Here is a 21370-nt window from a genome sequence, read left to right on the forward strand (position 1 = left end):
CCCACAACTCCAGTTATAATAGAGATCATCCAGCCCGACACAAATTTGTGTTTCGTCCCAAGGGCGTCATCAGGAGCTGTCAGCCTGTGCATACAAAGTGTTACAGTGTACCCACAAATTCATCCTACTACAATATTATCTATAATACAAAATATATATATAACAGAAAAAAAAAAAAACTCACCAGCAAACCCCATTTTTAGCAAGACACAGCTGCACTAAAAAGTGCCGTTAGCAATGCGTATTTGACTTTGAGAGGCAGCCCTTTACTACCTATGTTATAAGGACTCAAGTTAGCCAATCAGAATGCACCATCATATTTTATCCATAATTACCCTAATTATGTTCCATAAATCAATTCAAAATATCCCATTCTATTTCTCGGTTTAACCCGAATGGTTCAAGCGTATTATACTGATAGATAAATCTTTGTTCTATATACTGAAGCCTTTGAGATATATTTCCACCTCTATAATCACGTAATTGGTATAGAACCACAAATCGTAATGTCTCTTAAGGAATGTTCAGCTTCCATCTAATGGGTAACAAGCGGGGCTCCCTGTTTCTTCAGTCTGATATTACTCAGGTATTCCGCTACCCTGATTTTAATTTTACGCTTTGTTTGACCTATATACCATCTGTCACATGGACAGCATATGGCATAGACCACTTTCATCGAATTACAGTCGTATTTCTAAGATAATGTATTCGTTGTCCAAAAATAATTCTGTCAGTACAAATACAATATTTACAATACACACATCTATTACACGCTACATGGCCTCTGTCCACGATCTCTTCTGGTGTCTTGTATCTAGTAGTAGAAAGCAATTCTTCTAAGTTCCGGGCCCTTCTGTACGCTATTTTTTTTTTTTGGGGGGGGGGGGGGGGGTCATTAAACATCTGATGGATTGATAATAATTTCCAATATTTGAAAAGTACTCTTCGTAATTGTAATGCTTCTTTAGAGTATGGGAGAATACATGTCAAGCAATCTTCTTGCTTGTTTTTTTGATCATTCATTAACCATTCTCTGTGTGTATTTTTAGCCCGTTTACCAGCTTTATTGATAACAGATCTCAGATATTTACGTTAAGAGAAGCGCTCCACTGCTAGTGTCCTTCTCACCCAGTACTTCCCTCACCCTTAATTGTCTTGTCTGTCTGTGTTATTTTAGATTGTAAGCTCTATTGAGCAAGGACTGTCTCTCTGTGTCAGGTGTTCAGCGCTGCGTGCATCTGGTAGCACTTTACAAAGCTAATAATAATGATGTCTAAAGTCAGCATTCGTAGAGCATAATCTTTTCACCCTCGAAAGTTGACCCATGGGGGATTCCATCTCTTAGATTAAGGGCTCCTTAAGCTGCAGACTGGATCTGCACAAGCAGATGACTCAGTGGCTTAACACTTCAGGTGGTGTGGACCCCTGGCCATGGATCTTTTCACCTTGCAAGAGAATAAGAAATGTCTATTTTGTTCTGTGAGGCTAGTGGCTTAGTAGTTCACCTACAGCATTTTTTTCCCGTTCATGGAGCCGTGGTGTCCTCAGTTTTCTTCCTTTTCCTCTCATATTATGAGTCCTACAGAAGATAATTCCAAGACAAGGCCAAAGTTATCCTTTTACAACTTTATTGGCTGAGGCAGTTCTGGTACTTTTGATTACTATTACTGGCAGCGGATCACCCCATTCCACTAGGGACACAACCCTTTTTCCTAACCCAGCTTCGGGGCCACTAGCTGCATCCCAGCCTCCAAACCATTGCCCTGACAGTATGGGTTTTGAAAGCCAGTTAATTGTTCATGTTTCAATCTTGGCAGAGATCTGCGACATCCTCCTAACCTCAAGAAGAGAAAGCACCAAAAAAATTAATGACCTCAGATGAGTTTGTTTTACCTAATGGAGCCACGTGTTCGGACAAGATATTTTTGAATAAACAAAGAGAATGCATGTGAAAATGCTCACCTTCAGGATACCCGCAATGAAAAGTTTGAAGGTGGGGCTATTAGGCATGCATGTCCCCGACACACACTGGTCAGCATTGTTTTAGCCCGGCATAGGAAGATATTTGGCAGCTCTCCATTCACTCATTTGGCTCCTAAGTGTCCCTGACTTCAAAATTAATGAAAACCACCGAGCTAGAGAGCAACTTTCTAAATCTCACTGGTTGGCTGAGGTTTTAATTTTACACTTACTTATTGCGATTTTGCTGGACAAATGTTTTTGGTTTTTTTTTAAATTTCCCAATCTCCTGTTTATCCTGCTAGATCAGTCCTGATTGACAGTTTATTCCACCTTACCAGCAGATGGAGGCAGGGAAGCTAAACTTTAGTGACATCACTAGTATAAGGAGCGGTGCAGCCTTTTAACTGGTTAGTATTTTTCTGACTTCAGCAGATGGTGCATGTTGGACTGATACAGTAGGATTGTTCGAGGCAGGCTTAATTTCCATAGGAGCAGTCCAATGCCTGCAACCCATTGGTAGAGTCCTTTGGCCAGTGATGGCTCTCAAGTATCAGTTCATGGATCTTTGCCGTGATTGAACATAGAGGGACCCATGCCTCTCTGTAGCCATGAGCCTTAGCCCATAGGCTTTTGCTCGTGGTGGCGTACCTGGCAAGGATCTGCAAGGAGAGTGAATGCACTTCAGGGCTATAGAGAGGGAGAGGAATGGCTGTTTGTATTCACTAGAGATTGGGTGGCAGAGCCAGTGGTGGGAGGTGGGGCTGGTGGTTTTGAGGCGGGGCTAGTGCTGGGCAGACTTCTACAGTTGTGCCCTGAAAATGGCGGATACAAATCAAGGTAAGGTATACACAAAACGTAGCACATATGAGTTTATCTTGTTGGGCAGACTGGATGGACCGTGCAGGTCTTTTTCTGCCATCATCTACTATGTTACTATGTGTGCCTCCCCACCTCTTTCAGGAACCTCTGCATTTTAGTGTTAAAAAAAGGGGGGGAGGTTATCGACAGGACAGTTGGTCTTTAGATTTAAAGTTTTTAAAAAAAAAGAGACATCTAGAGATCCAAGAAGGACTGAGATTTGCAGGAGCCTACATTCTATACTCCTGTGCAGTGGTGCCCAAACTATAGCTTGCTGCCCAGGTTGTGGCCTATGAAGCCTTTTGCCTGTAGAAAAAGTAGATGCGAGAGTTTGTGGGTACTTTTTCATTAAGCAGTTTTCAAAATGAAAGTGCCTGCACACTTTCAGTTTGAAAGTTGATGCAAATTTTAAAGAATCTGTGGACTTGGCAGTAATTTGAGCAGTTTGAAAATTGCCCTTTAAAGGATTAATTTTATAAACATAAATTCATAAAACAATGCTTATAATACTACTCAGGTATATAAATATAAAGCTATGCACTAAAGATGTTTGTACTTTTATGCAATTAGTACATAACGTTTCTGGGAACAGATAAGGGGCAGAGTTGGTGGGAGTGAGATCAACACTTACGTTTTTTTGCCATTTCCTCAGCAACCACTTCAAATTTTAACAAGAAATTTAGTCGTCATACTTACATATTACTATTAAATAACATTTAATTATCTTAAGCTATGTTGATGTTACTAACATTTTACTACCTAGTGATTTTTACATGTTAAAAATGTTTGAGCTAAAACACAGTTAAATAACATCATTCAAATGATGCAATTAACAATGTGTCGGAATTTCGCAGTCACCATGAATACTCAGTGTCCACCTCCAGCTTTAACATAGGCTTTAAGTCGCTTATGGACATTCTTAATAGCCTTGTTGATCGGTCCCTGTGGTAGTCTGTCTAGAGAATGACATGGGGATAAAATTTTTCCTTTCCCCATGGGTTCTGTCTCTGTCCCCGCAGGCCCTGTCTCCATCTTCGCAGGTTCTGTCCCCACCCCGTTGGCTCTGTTCTCATCTGCAGAAGCCTCAAACACGATTTTATATTTAAATCTTTTTATTAAAGTATAAAAAGGAACAATAGGCTGTGCAACTGTTGTGTATAAATTACAAATAGAAAACAATAATAACAATGATCAGCTATAATAAACCCACCACCAGCCTCTACCCTTCCAACCCCAGCAATAGCTGACTTCTACTACCCCAAGGAATCCTAATCCACCCTGTTAAAATGCCCATTGATACAAAATACAACCCATTCTGTATGCCCTAGAGGGGAGAAATATGCCCTATGAAGCACTTTTATGATTGTTTAATCTGTGGATGAATAAGAAGTCATCAACTGTAGATTGTTGATGACTTCTTATTCATCCACAGATTAAAAAATCAGATTGTAATCTCAGGATTCAGTCTAGCTCTCCTGTCTTCCACAGTCCTTCTTAGAAGATGTGCTTGTATTAGGATGTACAGGATCCCCCATGCAAATTTCGCTAGCTGTGGCCAGCATGTTTGCTTGTTTTTCAAAAAAACAAACAAACAAAAAAAAAAAAAAAAAAAAAAAAAAATATATATATTTGCATCAATCAAACATTCATAACAGTCCAGTTCATTAACAGGCTTCAAAGTAGACAGTGACAAGGGGACAAAGTTTGTCCCTGTCCTCACGGGCTCTGTCCCCATTCCTGTGGTTACCGCGGGTCCCCGTCCCCGTGTCATTCTCTAGTTTAGTTTGACAGTTGTTTGTGGCTTTGGGTGGAGCTTGTGATAGGCCTCCAACATTGCTCCACAGACAAGTCTGTCACTGTGACATCATTAACAGTACGCTGGTACCTTGTATCTTTTTTTTTTTTTTTCAAGTAATGATAGCTTTACAGTGCAACCATTTTTGAATGCATGAAAATCGCTAGGTCACGCCATGTTTAAAGATAATCTCATTTCACTTGGCACATAAACGTAGATAGTAACAAATAAAGCTGTAAAATTTCATGTTGAAATTCCAAGCGGTTTGCTGAGAAAACAAAAAAACTTTAAGGGGATATTTTTTTTTTTGCCTCACTCTGTATATATTTTTAAAATATGTGCATAGGTGCCAACGTTTATCCACACAAGTTGCTCTTCTCAGAGCAGGTGTAACTTTGCAGAACTACACTTGTATGGTAGCAGTGCATATATGGGGCATCAGTTTTGTAAAAGATGTTTTCTACATAGTTTTCCATACAAAAGGTTTGTGGCTTTTTTATGAAATTGCCCTCAATGTTCCCAATTTTCCTGTGTTAGGTCCCTGAACCATCCAGTCCTAGAGGTGATGGCTCTCTATCACTGTAGCAGTCATCCAAGTTATCTATTTCACATCTGTGTAGGATTTTCCAACACACTGGTCTCATAAACACTCACCTAGTATGAGAGTCTGCCTTATGACTCCAGTCAAAGTGCATAACAATTTCTTACTAATACTTTTACATTATAGGTAGAGCTTTTGGAAATGGAAAAAAGTCAGCAGAATGATCATTGTGACCAACTTCGAACAGAAGTTGCACAATTAAAGTTTATAATTCAAGGAATGAGAAATGGTGATGCTACAACCAGCACAGTTGAGACTGTTGTGAGTACATCAGAAGATGAAAGGTATGCCTTAGCCTACCTCAGTGTGTGATGCAGCTAAAAAATAATTATAATAAAAAAGAATTGAACCTGATATATTATTTATGTCCTTTGATACAAGAGATGCCCCAGTTTCCTCTTCTAATGTTTAGGAAGCATTTTCATGGGATTGTACAAAGGTGGTTAAGTGGCTAGAGGACAGAAAGGTTGAAGGATTAAGAGAGGAAGTTATCAATGTAGGCTAGCATTAAGATGGGGTATTTTACCACAAGTCATGCTATTTTAGCACAGGGTCTCATTTATTGAGACCCTGTGTTAAAATAGCACGACTTGTAAAAATAACTCATCTGAACGGTGGCCCACACGGATAACTTCTCCCTAACTCTTTTGTTCAGTATATTCTCAGAGGACAAGCAGGCTAATATTCTCACAGTTAGGTAATACGACGCTGCGTTGCCCAGTCCAGTGCACATTTGCGAGTGCCTTCCCACCCTAACATGTATGTGGGAGCAACAGTTCCTTTTTTTCATGGTGAGGAGAGATCGTATTTCTTTTTTCTCTCCTCACAACTCCCGGTTCAGTTCTTTGCCTGACCTCCTTTGTGTCTTTTTTTTTTTTGTTTCTTTTCTTTTTGTTTTGTTCAGGTTTTAGTTATCTTCCCGTTCAAATTTTGATTTTCCTCTGGCTCAGTAGGCCGCACATAGGCCTGAACCCCATTCAGGAATTTTCCCTTCCTATTTTTCTTTTCTGGTCGGAAGCTGCTTCAGTATGTCTCCATACTTTTTCTCATTGTTTTCTGTGAAAAATTCAAAACCAAAACTCATCTGGACAGAGTGGCTTCCAGGAAACTTGGTTTGGTGCCATCTGAGGCCTCGACGTTGGCATCAATATCTAGGTGTCTGCATCAATCTCGGTGGTTGCTTGGACACCCGCCTTGCTTCATCTCCTGATTGAGTTCCTGAGACCGATGGATGTCGGCAATGATCGGATGGTTTTGTCGGTGCTGTGTACACTTAGCTTTGATTGACATCGAGCGAGGATTTCCGCTCTTATCAGTACTGAGACTAGCCGGTGCCGCCTACTGATATCGAAGGGAAGCACTGGCTACCTCTGTTGATGTGCTGAGAGGGCTCACAAATACCGACTACCACCATCGACACCGAGAGGTGACAGAGACTATCGACATTGGTGTTGAAAGGAAACACCAGTGCCGTTCCCTCCGATGTCCGGGTCAAGGGGTCAGATTGGTCTCGCTTACTGATGTTGGTGTTGAGGGTAAGACTGATACCGCCTACAGTTGGTACCTAATCTGACGGTACTTGGTATTGTCTCCAATTTTTTTTGGTGCATCTGGAGTGGGAGCATCTCTACTGAACAGAGTGCATTGGTGTCAATGGTGCTTGCACCTGCCATGCTTCTCCACTCTGCCCTGGATGGCCTTCAGCCTATGAGATGGCACCGCTCCTTAGACAGTTTGTCTCCACGACACCGATTTTTCCCGATGTTGTTCCTGTCTGGCGCCTTTCCCTCATGGGATATTGGCATTGAAGGTGCTTGCGTCTGTCATGCCTCTTCCATCAGCCCTGCATGGTCCTCCGTTTGCGGTGTGGCCTCTGACGCCGGTGTTGCATGTGACATTGGTGTCTCCTGCTGCCTCCATCGGTTGACGAAAGCAGTTTTATGGGATATGCGCCTGGATATGGGATACGATGCTAGAGTCCTGTCCTCTATGCCCCTCTCAGGTCCTGCTTCCTGTTCCTTCTTAGTATGAGACAAACTTGGCCTCTTTCATCTCATGACGGGCTCCTGGCTGACACTGGTTTCGAGCTCCTGGAATTCAGATGCACGTCCCTATCACTTCTTGGTGTAGGAGTCCTTTCGGATGCCATCTGAACTCTTTGCTCCACGAGATCAGTGGTTGTCTCCATCTGGGACCCTGTCCTTTCCTCCTTTTCTTCAGGACTGGGCAGGCATTTTTGCCTTCACCCCCAATAGTAGAGGGCTATTACAGCCTTTTGAGTCCCTGGACTGAGCCTTCTCCTAGCCAGCTGTACTGGTCCTGGCTCATCAGCTCTTACCTTATAGTGAGCAGTTGGGAAATCCATTCTGTCGGGCCTCCATGCTCTAGGTTCAGAACTTTCCTGGTTTTCATGGGCTTTAGTTGCCTCCATGGTGCTTGGATCCATATATATGAGGATGCAGAGTTCTATGAGCCATACTTTGGCACCTCCTAGCAGGTACGCTAGTTTGGACACTCAACCCTTCTTCCATCTTCAGCCTGCCAGCTCTCCTCGACCGCTTCCAAGGACTAGACCATCACACAACTGCCTTTGGCAGCTTCTCTTCCACCGGAGCTGGTCGAGTCACTTTGCCTATTGGCTGAGCAGCACTGGTTCTTGGTCTTTGTATTTTATTCCTCTCTTTAGTGGGTTCCTGCACAGCACGCTGACCAGCCAGTTCCCTGAACTTATGGAGCACTTGTCGCATGATACATTTCTTTGCTTATTCTCCTGCAGAGAATGGACCTTCTTGCTTTTGCTACTTGGGCTAGTCCAGTGAGTGGGTCACACCTCAGCGGCTGTTGCGGTTGTTTGCCCCCATGTCCTTTATTGTCTGGGTACATGGCTTGTTTGTTTTCTCATTTTGTTGCCTACTGACAGTGGCTACATCCCACCTAGCATGGCAAGCTCCATTTTCACTTTTCCCTTTTTTACTGTGTTTGCTTTCCTGGGGGACAGCTCTCCCCCTCATCTCTCTCGCCTTTCTGGACCTAGAAATGATCTCACAAGCACACTCAACTGTTGTGGTGGATGCCTATTTAGCTTCTTTGTACTCATAAACACAGACATTCAAGTTGCACTGTACAACTTTCTTCACCGACTGCTCCGGCTTCCGCCTTTGATGTCAGGAGTCTATTCGGATGTGCCTGTTGGCCTTTAGTGTCAGGAGACTACCCAGATGTGGCTCTAAGTTCTCCGTTTGGGCCTGCCCCTGGAAGGACTCTCCTTTCACTGATACATACGATAGTCTTGCTGCCTGTCTGTACCAGGTATTTTACCTGCATTAGTGGTCTCTTCATAATGGTATTGCTTATGGGCTCTTTATATTGTTGCCCATCTTTTCTTTTCCAAGGTAGAGGCCTGGGTTAGACTTCATACGTTTTGCACTGTATGTTATGGGTTCGATGCCCGCTTTACACTTTGGGCCCATGACAGCTATTGTCGCTTGCCTTTCCATTTCCTTAGGGGGAATGTTTTTTTTTTCTCTTTGTCTCATCTCTCTGTTTGGGCTGCTTCCCCTACCACGCAGGTAGGATCATGAAGTGAGCTTTCTACCGGACACTCTTTGCCATCGCTTCTTGGCCTTTTGGCTCAGATCAGATTTAGTATCTGTTTGTAGCAGTTTAATATCTGATACGCCCCTTATCTAGGTTCCATATTTTTATTGAGTTTTGGAACAGAGAGATGGCATAGGAACTTGCTTCATCCACTCCACGCATCGACCTGGTATTGCAGTATCGCCAGTGAATCTGCAGATCCTCTTATTCAGGAGTTCTCCTTCTGTGCACCGTGAACCATTGGACGTGGAAGACAAAGAGGAGAAGTCTCTTCTAATTCCACTCCTCTGGTTTTTGTCTCATGGTCTGGATATTTGAGGTTTCTCGTTGGATTACTTGTGTCTGCCTACGTCCGTCTTCACTGCTTTGCTGGCTTTTCGGTCAACTTCCCTTTGGAGCAGTTTTTCAATGAATTGGTTGGCCATCTGATAGGCATACCTTCTGCATCTCTATTAGTCTGGTCTCACCCACCTTTGTGGGGGGTTCACCTCTGTTTACTTGGTGCTTCATACTTTTGTGTAGGGGATTCAGCTATCTTTTTGCAATCTCTACTACTTCACTTCTTCAGAGGTTTGCTTTCGTTACAGCCCTAGTCACACCTTCATGTATATACTGGAACCTGCAGTGCAGGTCTTCTCCTTTCACAAGTGCTGCTTGTGCCACGCTTCTGTTCCCTATCCTGTTTGCATTCTGGATAGGTTTTTTGGTGGCTGTTTCCAGTGGTTTGTGACGTCCCATGACCTTTGGCCCTGGTAGCAGTACTGATCTTTCTTTGGGATGGCGTGGTTCTCTGTATGCACCCTGGGTTTCTGCCTCGGTTTGTGGCAGTGTTCTCTCTACAGCAATTGCTTGTCTTGCCTCCATCCTTCCTGTAGTCTCTTGCGCTTAGGAAACACGGATTGCGCTGCTGGACCTGCAAGTGATCTTTAGCCTGTCATGGAGATGGCCTCTGTGCCATGGGTTTCTCCCCTCCTTTTTATTTCCTTTCCTCCTCGTAGGACATGGGTTGCCGCCGTTGGGGAATGTACAGTATCAGTTTGACTACCTCATTTTTTCCTTTCTTTACGCCCAGGCTGGGCTGACCAGGACAGTCTTCTTCAGTCCGGCAGTGTCAACACCATGGCTGAGTTGTTAGTCTCTTTTGGGGAGTTTTGCTAGGCTGCTGTGTATTCTTCACGCCATACATTTGTATCTCGTTTCTGTATTTGGTAGCATGCGGCAGCATGCCCACGTATCAGTTTCTTTGGATGTGATAGTAATACCGTCTAGGTTTGGGTTCTGGAATCCGACTCCACCTGCTTAGGCCCATTTTTTTATTCTGTCCTAGGCTACACTTTTCAATGATTTGCATGTGGATTCGGGTTTATCTATCTTCTGACCTCGCTGTTGCAAGGTGCAGTTCGTCCCAGCTTGGTAGCTAGGGATTCCTCAGTTGTGAGAATATTAGCCTACTTGTCCTTGGAGAAAGCGAAGAATCTTACCTGTAGCAGGTATTCTCCGAAGACAACAGGCTATATATTCTCATATACCCTCCCACCTCCCCTTGGATTAGTCTTCTATGCTATATTATTGTACTGTTGCTCTCAAGTCCGTGTGGTGGGTGGGAAGGCACTTGTGCATGCGCACTGGAGCATATCTCGCGCTCCAAAAGACATCAGTGAAAAGCTTGATACAAGCATATGACAGGGCAATGTGGCATTGGATTACCCAATTGTGAGAGTATAGACTACTGTGCTCGGAGAATACCTGCTACAGGTAAGTATCTTCGCTTTATTGTGCCTAAATGGTCTCACCTCACATCATAAGTATATTCCTGTGATCGTAGTGTAATAGATATAGTTATACTTAATTTAGCAATGTCTAATATAAATATGCATTTAAGACTGACATAACTTGTTTTTTTTAATGTACTGAAAATATGGCTTGGCAAAAGAGACTGCCTGAAAATTTTATAGCAAATATTCTTATCCTGCCAGACCGCTCCAGACAAGTGGGTTATATACATAGGAATGGAGTAGATGTTGCATCGTTCATTGAAGAAAGTGTTTATGAACAACTTGCTGAAAGTGAACAAAGCCATAGGGCTGGATGAGATCCATCTAATGATATTGAGGGAGCCTAGAGAGGTTCTGGTGGGTCCTTGGAGACAGGAGAGATTCCATAGATTAGAAGAGCAGATGTGGTTCCTCTTCACAAGAATGGTCAGAAAAGTGGGAAACTACAGGCTGGTAAGCCTCACTTAAGTGGTTGGGAAAGGAAATGGAGGCTTTACTGAAAGAAAGGATAGTGAACTTGTGGAATCCAGTGGGTTATAGGATGTGAGGCAACATGGTTTTACCAAAGGAAAATTGTGTCAAATCTTGTTGATTTCTTTGGGTGACTAGAGAATTGGATTGAGGACACGTGCTAGATGTAGTCTACTTGAATTTCAGCCAAGCCTTTGACATGGTTCTTCATAGTAGTCTCATGAATAAACTCAGTGGGCTGAAGTTAGGACCCAAAGAGGTGAAGTGGCTTAGAAAATGGTTAACTGACAGATGACGGAATGTAGTGGTAAATGGAATTCACTCTAAGGTGAGAAGTGGGGTCAGTTCTATTCAAAATATTTGTGAGCAACATTGCCAAAGGGTTAGAGGGAAAAGTTTGTCTTTTTATGAATGACAAGAAGATTTTCAGCAGAGTGAAGGTCTCAGAGGGAGTGAGCAACATGCGAAGTGATCTACGCAAATTATAAGAATTGTCTGGCACTTAAAATTTAATGCAAAGAAGTGCAGAGTGATTTGCTTGGAGAGTAGAAATCAAAAGTAGTTGTATATGCTCGGGGACGAGAGGCTGATATGCACAGACCTGGAGAGGAACTTGAGATGAGTGTATGAGGATTTCAAGGCAATGAAACAATATGACAAAGCAGTGCTTGTAGCCAGAAGGATACTAGGCTGCACACAGAGAGAGGCACAACCAGCAGAACAAAGGAGGCATTAATGCCTCTGTACAAAACATTGGTGAGCCTCCACATGGAGTGTTGTGTTCAGTTTTGGAGGCCGTATGCTGCTAAGGGCATTAAAAAAAGAAAAAAAAAACTTGAAGTGGTTCAGAGGAAAATGGTATGGAGTTTGTACCAAAAGACATATAAGAGAAAAATTTGAATATGTATACTCTAGAGGAAAGGAGGGATAGGGGAAGTATGATACAGAAGTTTAAATACTTAAAAGGTATTAACATACAAACAAATCTTTTCAAGAGATTTTAAAGTGGTAAAACTAGAGGACATTAACTGAAGTTGCAGGGTGGTAGACTCAGGAGCAACAATAGGAAATAATAGTTTTTCACAGGCAGGGTGGTGGATGCCTGGAATGCCCTCTAGGTGGAGGTAGTGGAGGCAAAAATAGTGATGGAATTCTGAAATCGATAGGATAAACAAAGGATCCCTCAACAGAGAATGGTACCAAAACAAAACTTAAGCAACCCCATGGCTATTGATGGATGATAGTGGTACTTAGACTGCAGTAGTGGGAAAGTAAGGCCAGTGTCAGCAGACTTCCACGGTTTGTGTGTTGAAAATTGCAAAGACAGACCAGGATCAAATATGCATAATTTATACCACATTTATATCATATACTATGAGTGCAAGTGCTGTGCACTACATAGGGGGAGGGAGAGAGGAAGGATCTTAACTGAATTTAGTGAGTAAAATTATTATTATTACATTTGTACCCCGCGCTTTCCCACTCAAAAAATATTAGTATTCTCCGAGGACAAGCAGGCTGCTTGTTCTCACTGATGGGTGACGTCCACGGCAGCCCCTCCAATCGGAATCTTCACTAGCAAAGGCCTTTGCTAGTCCTCGCGCGCCCATGCGCACTGCGCATGCGCTGCCGTCTTCCCGCCCGAAACCGGCTCGTGCCGGCCAGTCTTCTTTTGTCCGCGCTCGGTACGGTCGTGTTTACGCCGTTCGCGCCCCGAAAGTTGACCACGCGCGTCTTTTTTTGGACTTCGCTACGAAAAAAAAAAAAAAACATTCGGAAGGAGACCTTTTCGGTCTGTTCCCCTTCCTTTATTTCTAGTTTTTGCCCCGTTAAGTTTTTTTTCGTCGTCGGGGTAGGCCCCTTGGAGGCCTCGGTTCGAAGTTTTTCTTCCCCCTTTTTTGTGGTGCCATCTTCGCCATTACGAGTTTTGATCTCGCCGGCGCGATTTTTCCGCCCATGACATCGAAGTCTCCCAGCGGCTTCAAGAAGTGCACCCAGTGCGCCCGGGTAATCTCGCTCACTGATAGACACGCGTCGTGTCTTCAGTGTCTGGGGGCTGGGCACCGCCCACGGGTCTGAGGTCTGTGCTCTCTTTTACAAAAGCGGACTCAGGTAGCGAGATTGGCCCAGTGGAACGTTTTGTTCTCGGGCTCTTCGTCGGCATCGGCACCGGGAGTATCGAGTGCATCGACGTCACCAGCGTCCAGACCTTCATCCTCGGCCGCGATTGCATCGAGGCATCGACCCTCTGCATCGGGGCTGAGACATCGGAAGGCTGCGTCGGCGTCGGTGGTACCGGGACCTCCTCGTCTGCTGATGTCGTTGGACGGTGGTGCTCCGTCTGGAGTGCAGGTGAGGGCTGTCCATTCCCCTGCTGGTGGCGGTGAGCCTTCGGGTGGGTCTCCCCCTACCCTGAGGGCTCCTGCGGTACAGCCCCCCCGAGACCGACCTTCTTCGGCCTCGGCCCCGAGGAAGCGACGGTTGGATTCTACGTCCTCCTCGTCGGTGCCGGGAAGCTCCGGTGACATGCTTCGTCCCAAGAAGTCGAAGAAGCATCAACACCGGTCCCCTTCCCATGTCGGCACCGAGAGCTCTGGGTCGCCGAGGGAGTCGGCACCCAGTAGGCATCGGCACCGAGAGGACCGCTCACCCTCTGTTCAAGAGGTGTCGATGCGCTCCACTATGGACAGCCCGGAACAGCCTCCACGCCCGGAACAGACTCTGACATCGACACCTGCATCGGCTTCCATGTCTTTCTCCACAGCCGCTCTGCACGAGAGTCTCCGGGCCGTTCTCCCAGAGATCCTGGGAGAGCTGTTGCGCCCTTCCCCTCCGGTACCGGGGGTGCTTGCGCCACCGGTACCGTCGAGTGAGGCGCCGGCTGGCCCCTTGCCCGGGGTGAGGTCTCCGACATCGGTGCCGCTTGCGGTACCGACTGCGGTAGCCTCCCAGGAAGGCTCCCCGTCGGCGGAGGGAGCTTCACCGGTGCGGGCGAGGGAGTCTACCTCTCGACGCTCCCACCGGAGTCGAGCCGGGCACGGCTTCAGACACAAGTCCGCGAACTTGTGTCTGATACCGACGGTGAGGCCTCATGGGAGGAGGAGGAGGACATCAGATATTTCTCTGACGAGGAGTCTGATGGCCTACCTTCTCCCACTCCCTCTCCTGAAAGGCAGCTTTCTTCTCCTCCCGAGAGTCTGTCTTTCGCTTCCTTTGTCCGGGAGATGTCTACGGCCATCCCCTTCCCGGTGGTTGTGGAGGACGAGCCCAGGGCTGAAATGTTTGAGCTCCTGGACTATCCTTCTCCACCTAAGGAAGCGTCCACAGTACCCATGCATCATGTCCTAAAAAAGACATTGCTGGCGAACTGGACCAAGCCACTAAGTAACCCCCACATTCCCAAGAAGATAGAGTCCCAGTACCGGATCCATGGGGACCCAGAGCTGATGCGCACTCAGTTGCCTCACGACTCTGGAGTTGTGGATTTGGCCCTAAAGAAGGCAAAGAGTTCTAGGGAGCATGCTTCGGCGCCCCCGGGCAAGGACTCTAGAACCTTAGACTCCTTTGGGGGGAAGGCCTACCATTTCTCTATGCTCGTGGCCAAAATTCAGTCTTACCAGCTCTACACGAGCATACACATGCGGAACAATGTGCGGCAGTTGGCGGGCTTGGTGGACAAGCTCCCCCCTGAGCAAGCCAAGCCATTTCAGGAGGTGGTCAGGCAGCTGAAGGCGTGCAGAAAATTCCTGGCCAGAGGGGTGTATGACACCTTTGATGTTGCGTCCAGGGCCGCTGCTCAAGGTGTGGTGATGCGCAGACTAGAGAGTTGCACGGGGACAGAAATCTTACCCATCCCCGCACGTCCCTGCTGGAATCTTACCCGTCCCCACCCATCCCCACTGGAATCTTACCCATCCCCACCCATCCCCGCAAAAATTTAAACCATCCCAACCCATCCCCACCCGTCCCCGCAAGAATTTAACCCATCCCCACCCATCCCCGTAAGAATTTAGCCCATCCCCACCCATCCCCGTAAGAATTTAATAGTACATAAAAGAAAGTTCCAGTCAGCTCCCTCAGTCTTTCTCTGGATTTGAGCCACAGCACTGTAGGCAAGGAAGGAACGGAAGTTGGAACTTGGAACACTCTGGTGCGCACATGTAAGATTTGTCTCTGATTCACTGGCAGTGTGTGCTGAGAGGTTGCCACATGCACGCGCCAGTAGGTCAGGTGACATCTGATTCTCGTGCCTGTGTCAGAGCTGAGGTCTGTGCACCAGCCTGGGAGCAAAGAGGATTAATAGTAACATAGTAAGTGACAGCAAATAAAGACCTGAACTATCCATCCACTCTGCCCAATAGTCACACTCATGATCAATTCATCATTAAATCAACGAGTGTGATATTATATACTTGATTATGGTCTTCCTTTCGTGTTTCTGGAACAAAGACCACAGAAGTCTATCTGGCCCCAACCTTATGTTCCAACTGCTGGAGTTGCCATCGAAGCCCACTCCAGCCTATTCATGTTCTGATTTGTGGGACACAGACCATAAAAGTCTGTCCAGCACTGTCCTCATGTTCCAGCCACTGAAGTTGCTGTCTAAGCCCTTTCCAGCCCATCCTACACCAGATTGCCATGTATGAGACACAGACCATACAAGTCTGCCAGGTATCAGCTCTAGTTCATCACAGCCAGAGTTGCCATCTAAGTGTCACTTGTCATATCCACATACATGCAGCCATTTAAGGTTAGCATGCCTTTTTGAATTCCGTCATCATTTGTGACTCTACCACCTCCTTAATGGAAGACTTTCCACATTTATGCTATTAAAGCAAGGAAGAAGAGGAGGAGGAGACAGCACTCAAATAAATTGGTATTCGGTAGATGAGAGGCTGGTGCAGGTGCAGCTTACACTTCCACGGGAAGCCCACAGAACTGGTTCCATCCCCGCGGGAACCCCGCAGGAATCCCGCGGGGACGGAAGCCGTGCAGCTCTCTAGCGCAGACTCTCATGGCTGCATGCCTCCGACCTGGAGAATAGGCTCCAGCAGCGGATTGTGGACTCGCCTTGCCGTGCGGATAACATTTTTGGAAAAAAAGTCGAGCAGGTGGTAGAGCAGCTCCACCAGCGGGATACCGCTTTCGACAAGTTCTCCCGCCGGCAGCCTTCAGCTTCTACCTCTACAGGTAGACGATTTTTCGGGGGAAGGAGGACTGTTCCCTACTCTTCTGGTAAGCGTAGGTACAATCCTCCTTCTCGACAGCCTACGGCCCAGGCTAAGCCCCAGCGCGCTCGCTCTCGTCAGCAGCGTGCGCCTCAGCAGGGCCCCTCGGCTCCCCAGCAAAAGCAAGGGACGAGCTTTTGACTGGCTCCAGCAGAGCATAGCCGACATCCAAGTGTCAGTGCCGGGCGACCTGCCAGTCGGAGGGAGGTTGAAAGTTTTTCACCAAAGGTGGCCTCTCATAACCTCCGATCAGTGGGTTCTCCAAATAGTCCAGCAAGGATACACCCTCAATTTGGCCTCAAAACCTCCAAATTGTCCACCAGGAGCTCAGTCTTACAGCTTCCAGCACAAGCAGGTACTTGCAGAGGAACTCTCCGCCCTTCTCAGCGCCAATGCGGTCGAGCCCATGCCATCCGGGCAGGAAGGGCTGGGATTCTATTCCAGGTACTTCCTTGTGGAAAAGAAAACAGGGGGGATGCGTCCCATCCTAGACCTAAGGGCCCTGAACAAATATCTGGTCAAAGAAAAGTTCGGATGCTTTCCCTGGGCACCCTTCTCCCCATGATTCAGGAAAACGATTGGCTATGCTCTCTGGACTTGAAGGACGCCTACACGCACATCCCGATACTGCCAGCTCACAGACAGTATCTGCGATTTCAGCTGGGCACACGTCACTTCCAGTACTGTGTGCTACCCTTTGGGCTCGCCTCTGCGCCCAGAGTGTTCACAAAGTGCTTGCCTGTAGTAGCAGCGGCACTTCGCAGGCTGGGGGTACACATGTTCCCATATCTCGACGATTGGCTGGTGAAGAACACATCCGAGGCAGGAGCTCTACAGTCCATGCAGATGACTATTCGCCTCCTGGAGCTACTGGGGTTTGTGATAAATTATCCAAAGTCCCACCTTCTCCCAGTGCAGAAACTCAAATTCATAGGAGCTCTGCTGGACTCTCGAACGGCTCGTGCCTATCTCCCAAAGACGAGAGCCAACAACTTGTCCCTCGTCTCGCGGGTGCGAGCGTCCCAGCAGATCACAGCTCGGCAGATGTTGAGATTGCTGGGCCACATGGCCTCCACAGTTCATGTGACTCCCATGGCCCGCCTTCACATGAGATCTGCTCAATGGACCCTAGCTTCCCAGTGGTTTCAGGCTGCTGGGGATCTAGAAGACGTGATCCATCTGTCCACGAGTTTTCTCAAATCCCTGTATTGGTGGACGATTTGGTCCAATTTGACTCTGGGACGTCCTTTCCAAATTCCTCAGCCACAAAAAGTGCTGACTACGGATGCGTCTCTCCTGGGGTGGGGAGCTCATGTCGATGGGCTTCACACCCAAGGAAGCTGGTCCCTCCAGGAACGCAATCTGTAGATCAATCTTCTGGAGTTGCGAGCGGTCTGGAACGCTCTGAAGGCTTTCAGAGATCGGCTGTCCCACCAAATTATCCAAATTCAGACGGACAACCAGGTTGCCATGTATTACATCAACAAGCAGGGGGGCACCGGATCTCGCCCCCTGTGTCAGGAAGCCGTCAGCATGTGGCTCTGGGCTCGCCGTCACGGCATGGTGCTCCAAGCCACATACCTGGCAGGCGTAAACAACAGTCTGGCCGACAGGTTAAGCAGGATCATGCAACCTGACGAGTGGTCGCTCAACTCCCGAGTGGTGCGACAGATCTTCCAAGCGTGGGGCACCCCCTTGGAAGATCTCTTCGCATCTCGAGCCAACCACAAGGTCCCTCAGTTCTGTTCCAGGCTTCAGGCCCACGGCAGACTGGCATCGGATGCCTTCCTCCTGGACTGGGGGGAAGGTCTACTGTATGCTTATCCTCCCATATCTCTGGTGGGGAAGACTTTGTTGAAACTCAAGCAAGACCGAGGCACCATGATTCTGATTGCTCCTTTTTGGCCGCGTCAGATCTGGTTCCCTCTTCTTCTGGAGTTGTCCTCCGAAGAACTGTGGAGATTGGAGTGTTTTCCGACCCTCATCACACAGGACGAAGGGGCACTTCTGCAACCCAACCCCCGGTCTCTGGCTCTCACGGCCTGGATGTTGAGAGCGTAGACTTTGCCTCTTTGGGTCTGTCAGAGGGTGTCTCCCGCATCTTGTTTGCTTCCAGGAAAGATTCCACTAAGAGGAGTTACTTCTTTCTATGGAGGAGGTTTGCCGTCTGGTGTGACAGCAAGGCCCTAGATCCTCGCTCTTGTCCTACACAGACCCTGCTTGAATATCCTCTGCACTTGTCTGAGTCTGGTCTCAAGACCAACTCTGTAAGGGTTCACCTTAGTGCAATCAGTGCATACCATTACCGTGTGGAAGGTAAGCTGATCTCAGGACAGCCTTTAGTTGTTCGCTTCATGAGAGGTTTGCTTTTGTCAAAGCCCCCCGTCAAGCCTCCTACAGTGTCATGGGATCTCAATGTCGTTCTCACCCAGCTGATGAAACCTCCTTTTGAGCCACTGAACTCCTGCCATCTGAAGTACTTGACCTGGAAGGTCATTTTCTTGGTGGCAGTTACTTCAGCTCGTAGAGTCAGTGAGCTTCAGGCCCTAGTAGCCCAGGCCCCTTACACCAAATTTCATCATAACAGAGTAGTCCTCCGCACTCACCCTAAGTTCTTGCCAAAGGTTGTGTCGGAGTTCCATCTGAACCAGTCAATTCTTGCCAACATTCTTTCCCTGTCCTCATTCCTGCCCTGCTGAACGTCAGCTGCACACATTGGACTGCAAGAGAGCATTGGCCTTCTATCTGGAGCGGACACAGCCCAACAGACAGTCCGCCCAATTGTTTGTTTCTTTTGATCCCAACAGGAGGGGAGTGGCTGTGGGGAAACGCACCATATCCAGTTGGCTAGCAGATTGCATTTCCTTCACTTACGCCCAGGCTGGGCTGGCTCTTGAGGGTCATGTCACGGCTCATAATGTTAGAGCCATGGCAGCGTCGGTAGCCCACTTGAAGTCAGCCACTATTGAAGAGATTTGCAAAGCTGCGACGTGGTCATCTGTCCACACATTCACATCTCATTACTGCCTGCAGCAGGATACCCGACGCGACAGTCAGTTCGGGCAGTCAGTGCTTCAGAATCTGTTCGGGGTTTAGAATCCAACTCCACCCCCCTAGGCCCATGTTTTTTCTGTACCAGGCTACACTCTGTTAGTTGGAAAAATTGTTAGGTCAATCTCAGTTATGTCCTTGCTGTTGCGAGGCCCAATTGACCATGGTTGTTGTTTTGAGTGAGCCTGGGGGTTAGGGATACCCCATCAGTGAGAACAAGCAGCCTGCTTGTCCTCGGAGAAAGCGAATGCTACATACCTGTAGAAGGTATTCTCCAAGGACAGCAGGCTGATTGTTCTCACAAACCCGGCCGCCTCCCCTTTGGAGTTGTGTCTTCCCTTCTCTTTGTCTTGCTACATATGAGACTGGCCGGCACGAGCCGGTTTCGGGCGGGAAGACGGCCGCGCGAGGACTAGCAAAGGCCTTTGCTAGTGAAGATTCCGATTGGAGGGGCTGCCGTGGATGTCACCCATCAGTGAGAACAATCAGCCTGCTGTCCTCGGAGAATACCTTCTACAAGTATGTAGCATTCGCTATATTGTTGAATCATTGGTTTAATCATGAATTGATAATGAATGTGACTTTAGAGCAGTCTGGATAGGCCATATGCAGTGCTGTGCTGGGAAATGTTTAACAGGCTCTTTCTGGGTGTAGCCATCCCTGCAATTTTTTTGTGGTGGGGGTGGGGCATGGGGACTAGGGGGACAATGTATTGCTCTCCCCCCCTCCCCACTGTGCAGGCACGCCAGGCATAGCTTTGATGATAGGGATGCCAAGCGTCATCAGCCAAATAAATGGACTACTGCCATGCCCCACTGCTTGTTTCTGGCTCTGAGCAGCATACCTGGTAGTCTAATTGGTATGCCGCCAAAGATCCAGCAGATGCCAACGTGCGAGAAATATATGTAGCCGTTCACGATTATGCTGTGCGTAATGAACACTAGTTGCAGAGTTATCTAATTGGGGATTCAAGGTGGTTAAAATCTCCCCCCACCAACAGGGAGCCCTCACTCTACTTCAAAATAAGTTGATCCAAATGACTGAAGTGCTCATCATGATTAGTATTAGGGCCATATACGTTCACTAAAGTATAAGTCTGACACCCTAAAGAAAGGACCAATAGTTAAAAAAAAAAAAAAAAAAAGTCCCCCTTTGTCCCTGATAACCTTCAAGACTTGCCAGGGTTTAGAGTCATTGAAGGCCACCAGGACTCCCCGAATTTTAGTTTTATCACAATTGGAAGCAAAATATAGATTGGGATATCTACGATGGTGACATAAATGTTCATGAACTGGCTTTAAATGCGTCACCTGCATGAGGGCAAGGTCCACCCGAAGTTGAAGCAGCTCCTGAAAGAGGAGCTGCCGCTTCACAGGGGTATTCAGCCCCCTGGCATTCAGCACTAGTGATATGTCAGACATCTAGAGAAATGTGAAAAAAAAGAACAGCACAAAATGAACCACACATCCAACTACCCCCCCCCCCCCCCCATATCATTCCTTTCAATCATCCATTCCCAGCTCACACACCAACATCTCCAAAACCACCCCCTTCCCACCCCCCACCCTCCCCTGCATAAGGAGAGGTGTCAAACGAAGAAAGTGCATCTCACTCACTCACCCACCACATAATCCACAAAAACGGCAAAAAACATGATATGAGCTAAGAGAACACTAAACTATAAAACTATGAAACCCCAGTAACCAGCAGGTGGATCAAAGGCACAACAGAGATCTCAAAACAGCTCACCCGATAGCACCTATACAAGCAAAACCCCACAATATGCTGGAGTCCAAGAACACCCAAGCATTGTGCAACATAAAGAAAAACAAAAGAGTGCAAAATTCTGCTTCAAGAATAACAAAGGAGAAGCTGTATCCAAAGGGAAGTAATTGAGACAGTTCATATTAGCAAAGGTAGGCAGGTCTCAGAGTTCACTCCACCAGAGTTCAGGTGGCTTCCAGGGCAGAACACTAGTCTTCCTTGGAATATATTTGTAGGATGACCTTTTTAACATACATTTTCAAGACAA

General features: G+C 46.9%; 1 protein-coding gene, 1 long non-coding RNA gene and 1 other non-coding gene across 3 annotated transcripts in view; all 3 read left to right on the forward strand.

Moving 5' to 3' along the window:
• MORC3 (MORC family CW-type zinc finger 3) overlaps nt 1–21370 on the forward strand; it is a 192008-nt gene that overhangs the window by 166070 nt on the left and 4568 nt on the right. The window contains exon 16 of the mRNA XM_030202213.1: nt 5343–5500. Coding sequence (XP_030058073.1) covers nt 5343–5500 — 158 coding nt within the window. The remainder of the gene's footprint in view (nt 1–5342; nt 5501–21370) is intronic.
• Nucleotides 8827–9016, forward strand: LOC115469794. Its single transcript, XR_003942066.1, has one exon. It is a non-coding gene; the product is annotated as a U2 spliceosomal RNA (small nuclear RNA).
• LOC115469497 lies at nt 11289–19104 on the forward strand. The gene is made up of 3 exons (XR_003942021.1): nt 11289–11394; nt 15319–15325; nt 19095–19104. It is a non-coding gene; the product is annotated as an uncharacterized LOC115469497 (long non-coding RNA).

This window comes from Microcaecilia unicolor, chromosome 4 (assembly GCF_901765095.1).
Source record: "Microcaecilia unicolor chromosome 4, aMicUni1.1, whole genome shotgun sequence".
In the NCBI taxonomy this organism is placed as follows: domain Eukaryota; kingdom Metazoa; phylum Chordata; class Amphibia; order Gymnophiona; family Siphonopidae; genus Microcaecilia; species Microcaecilia unicolor.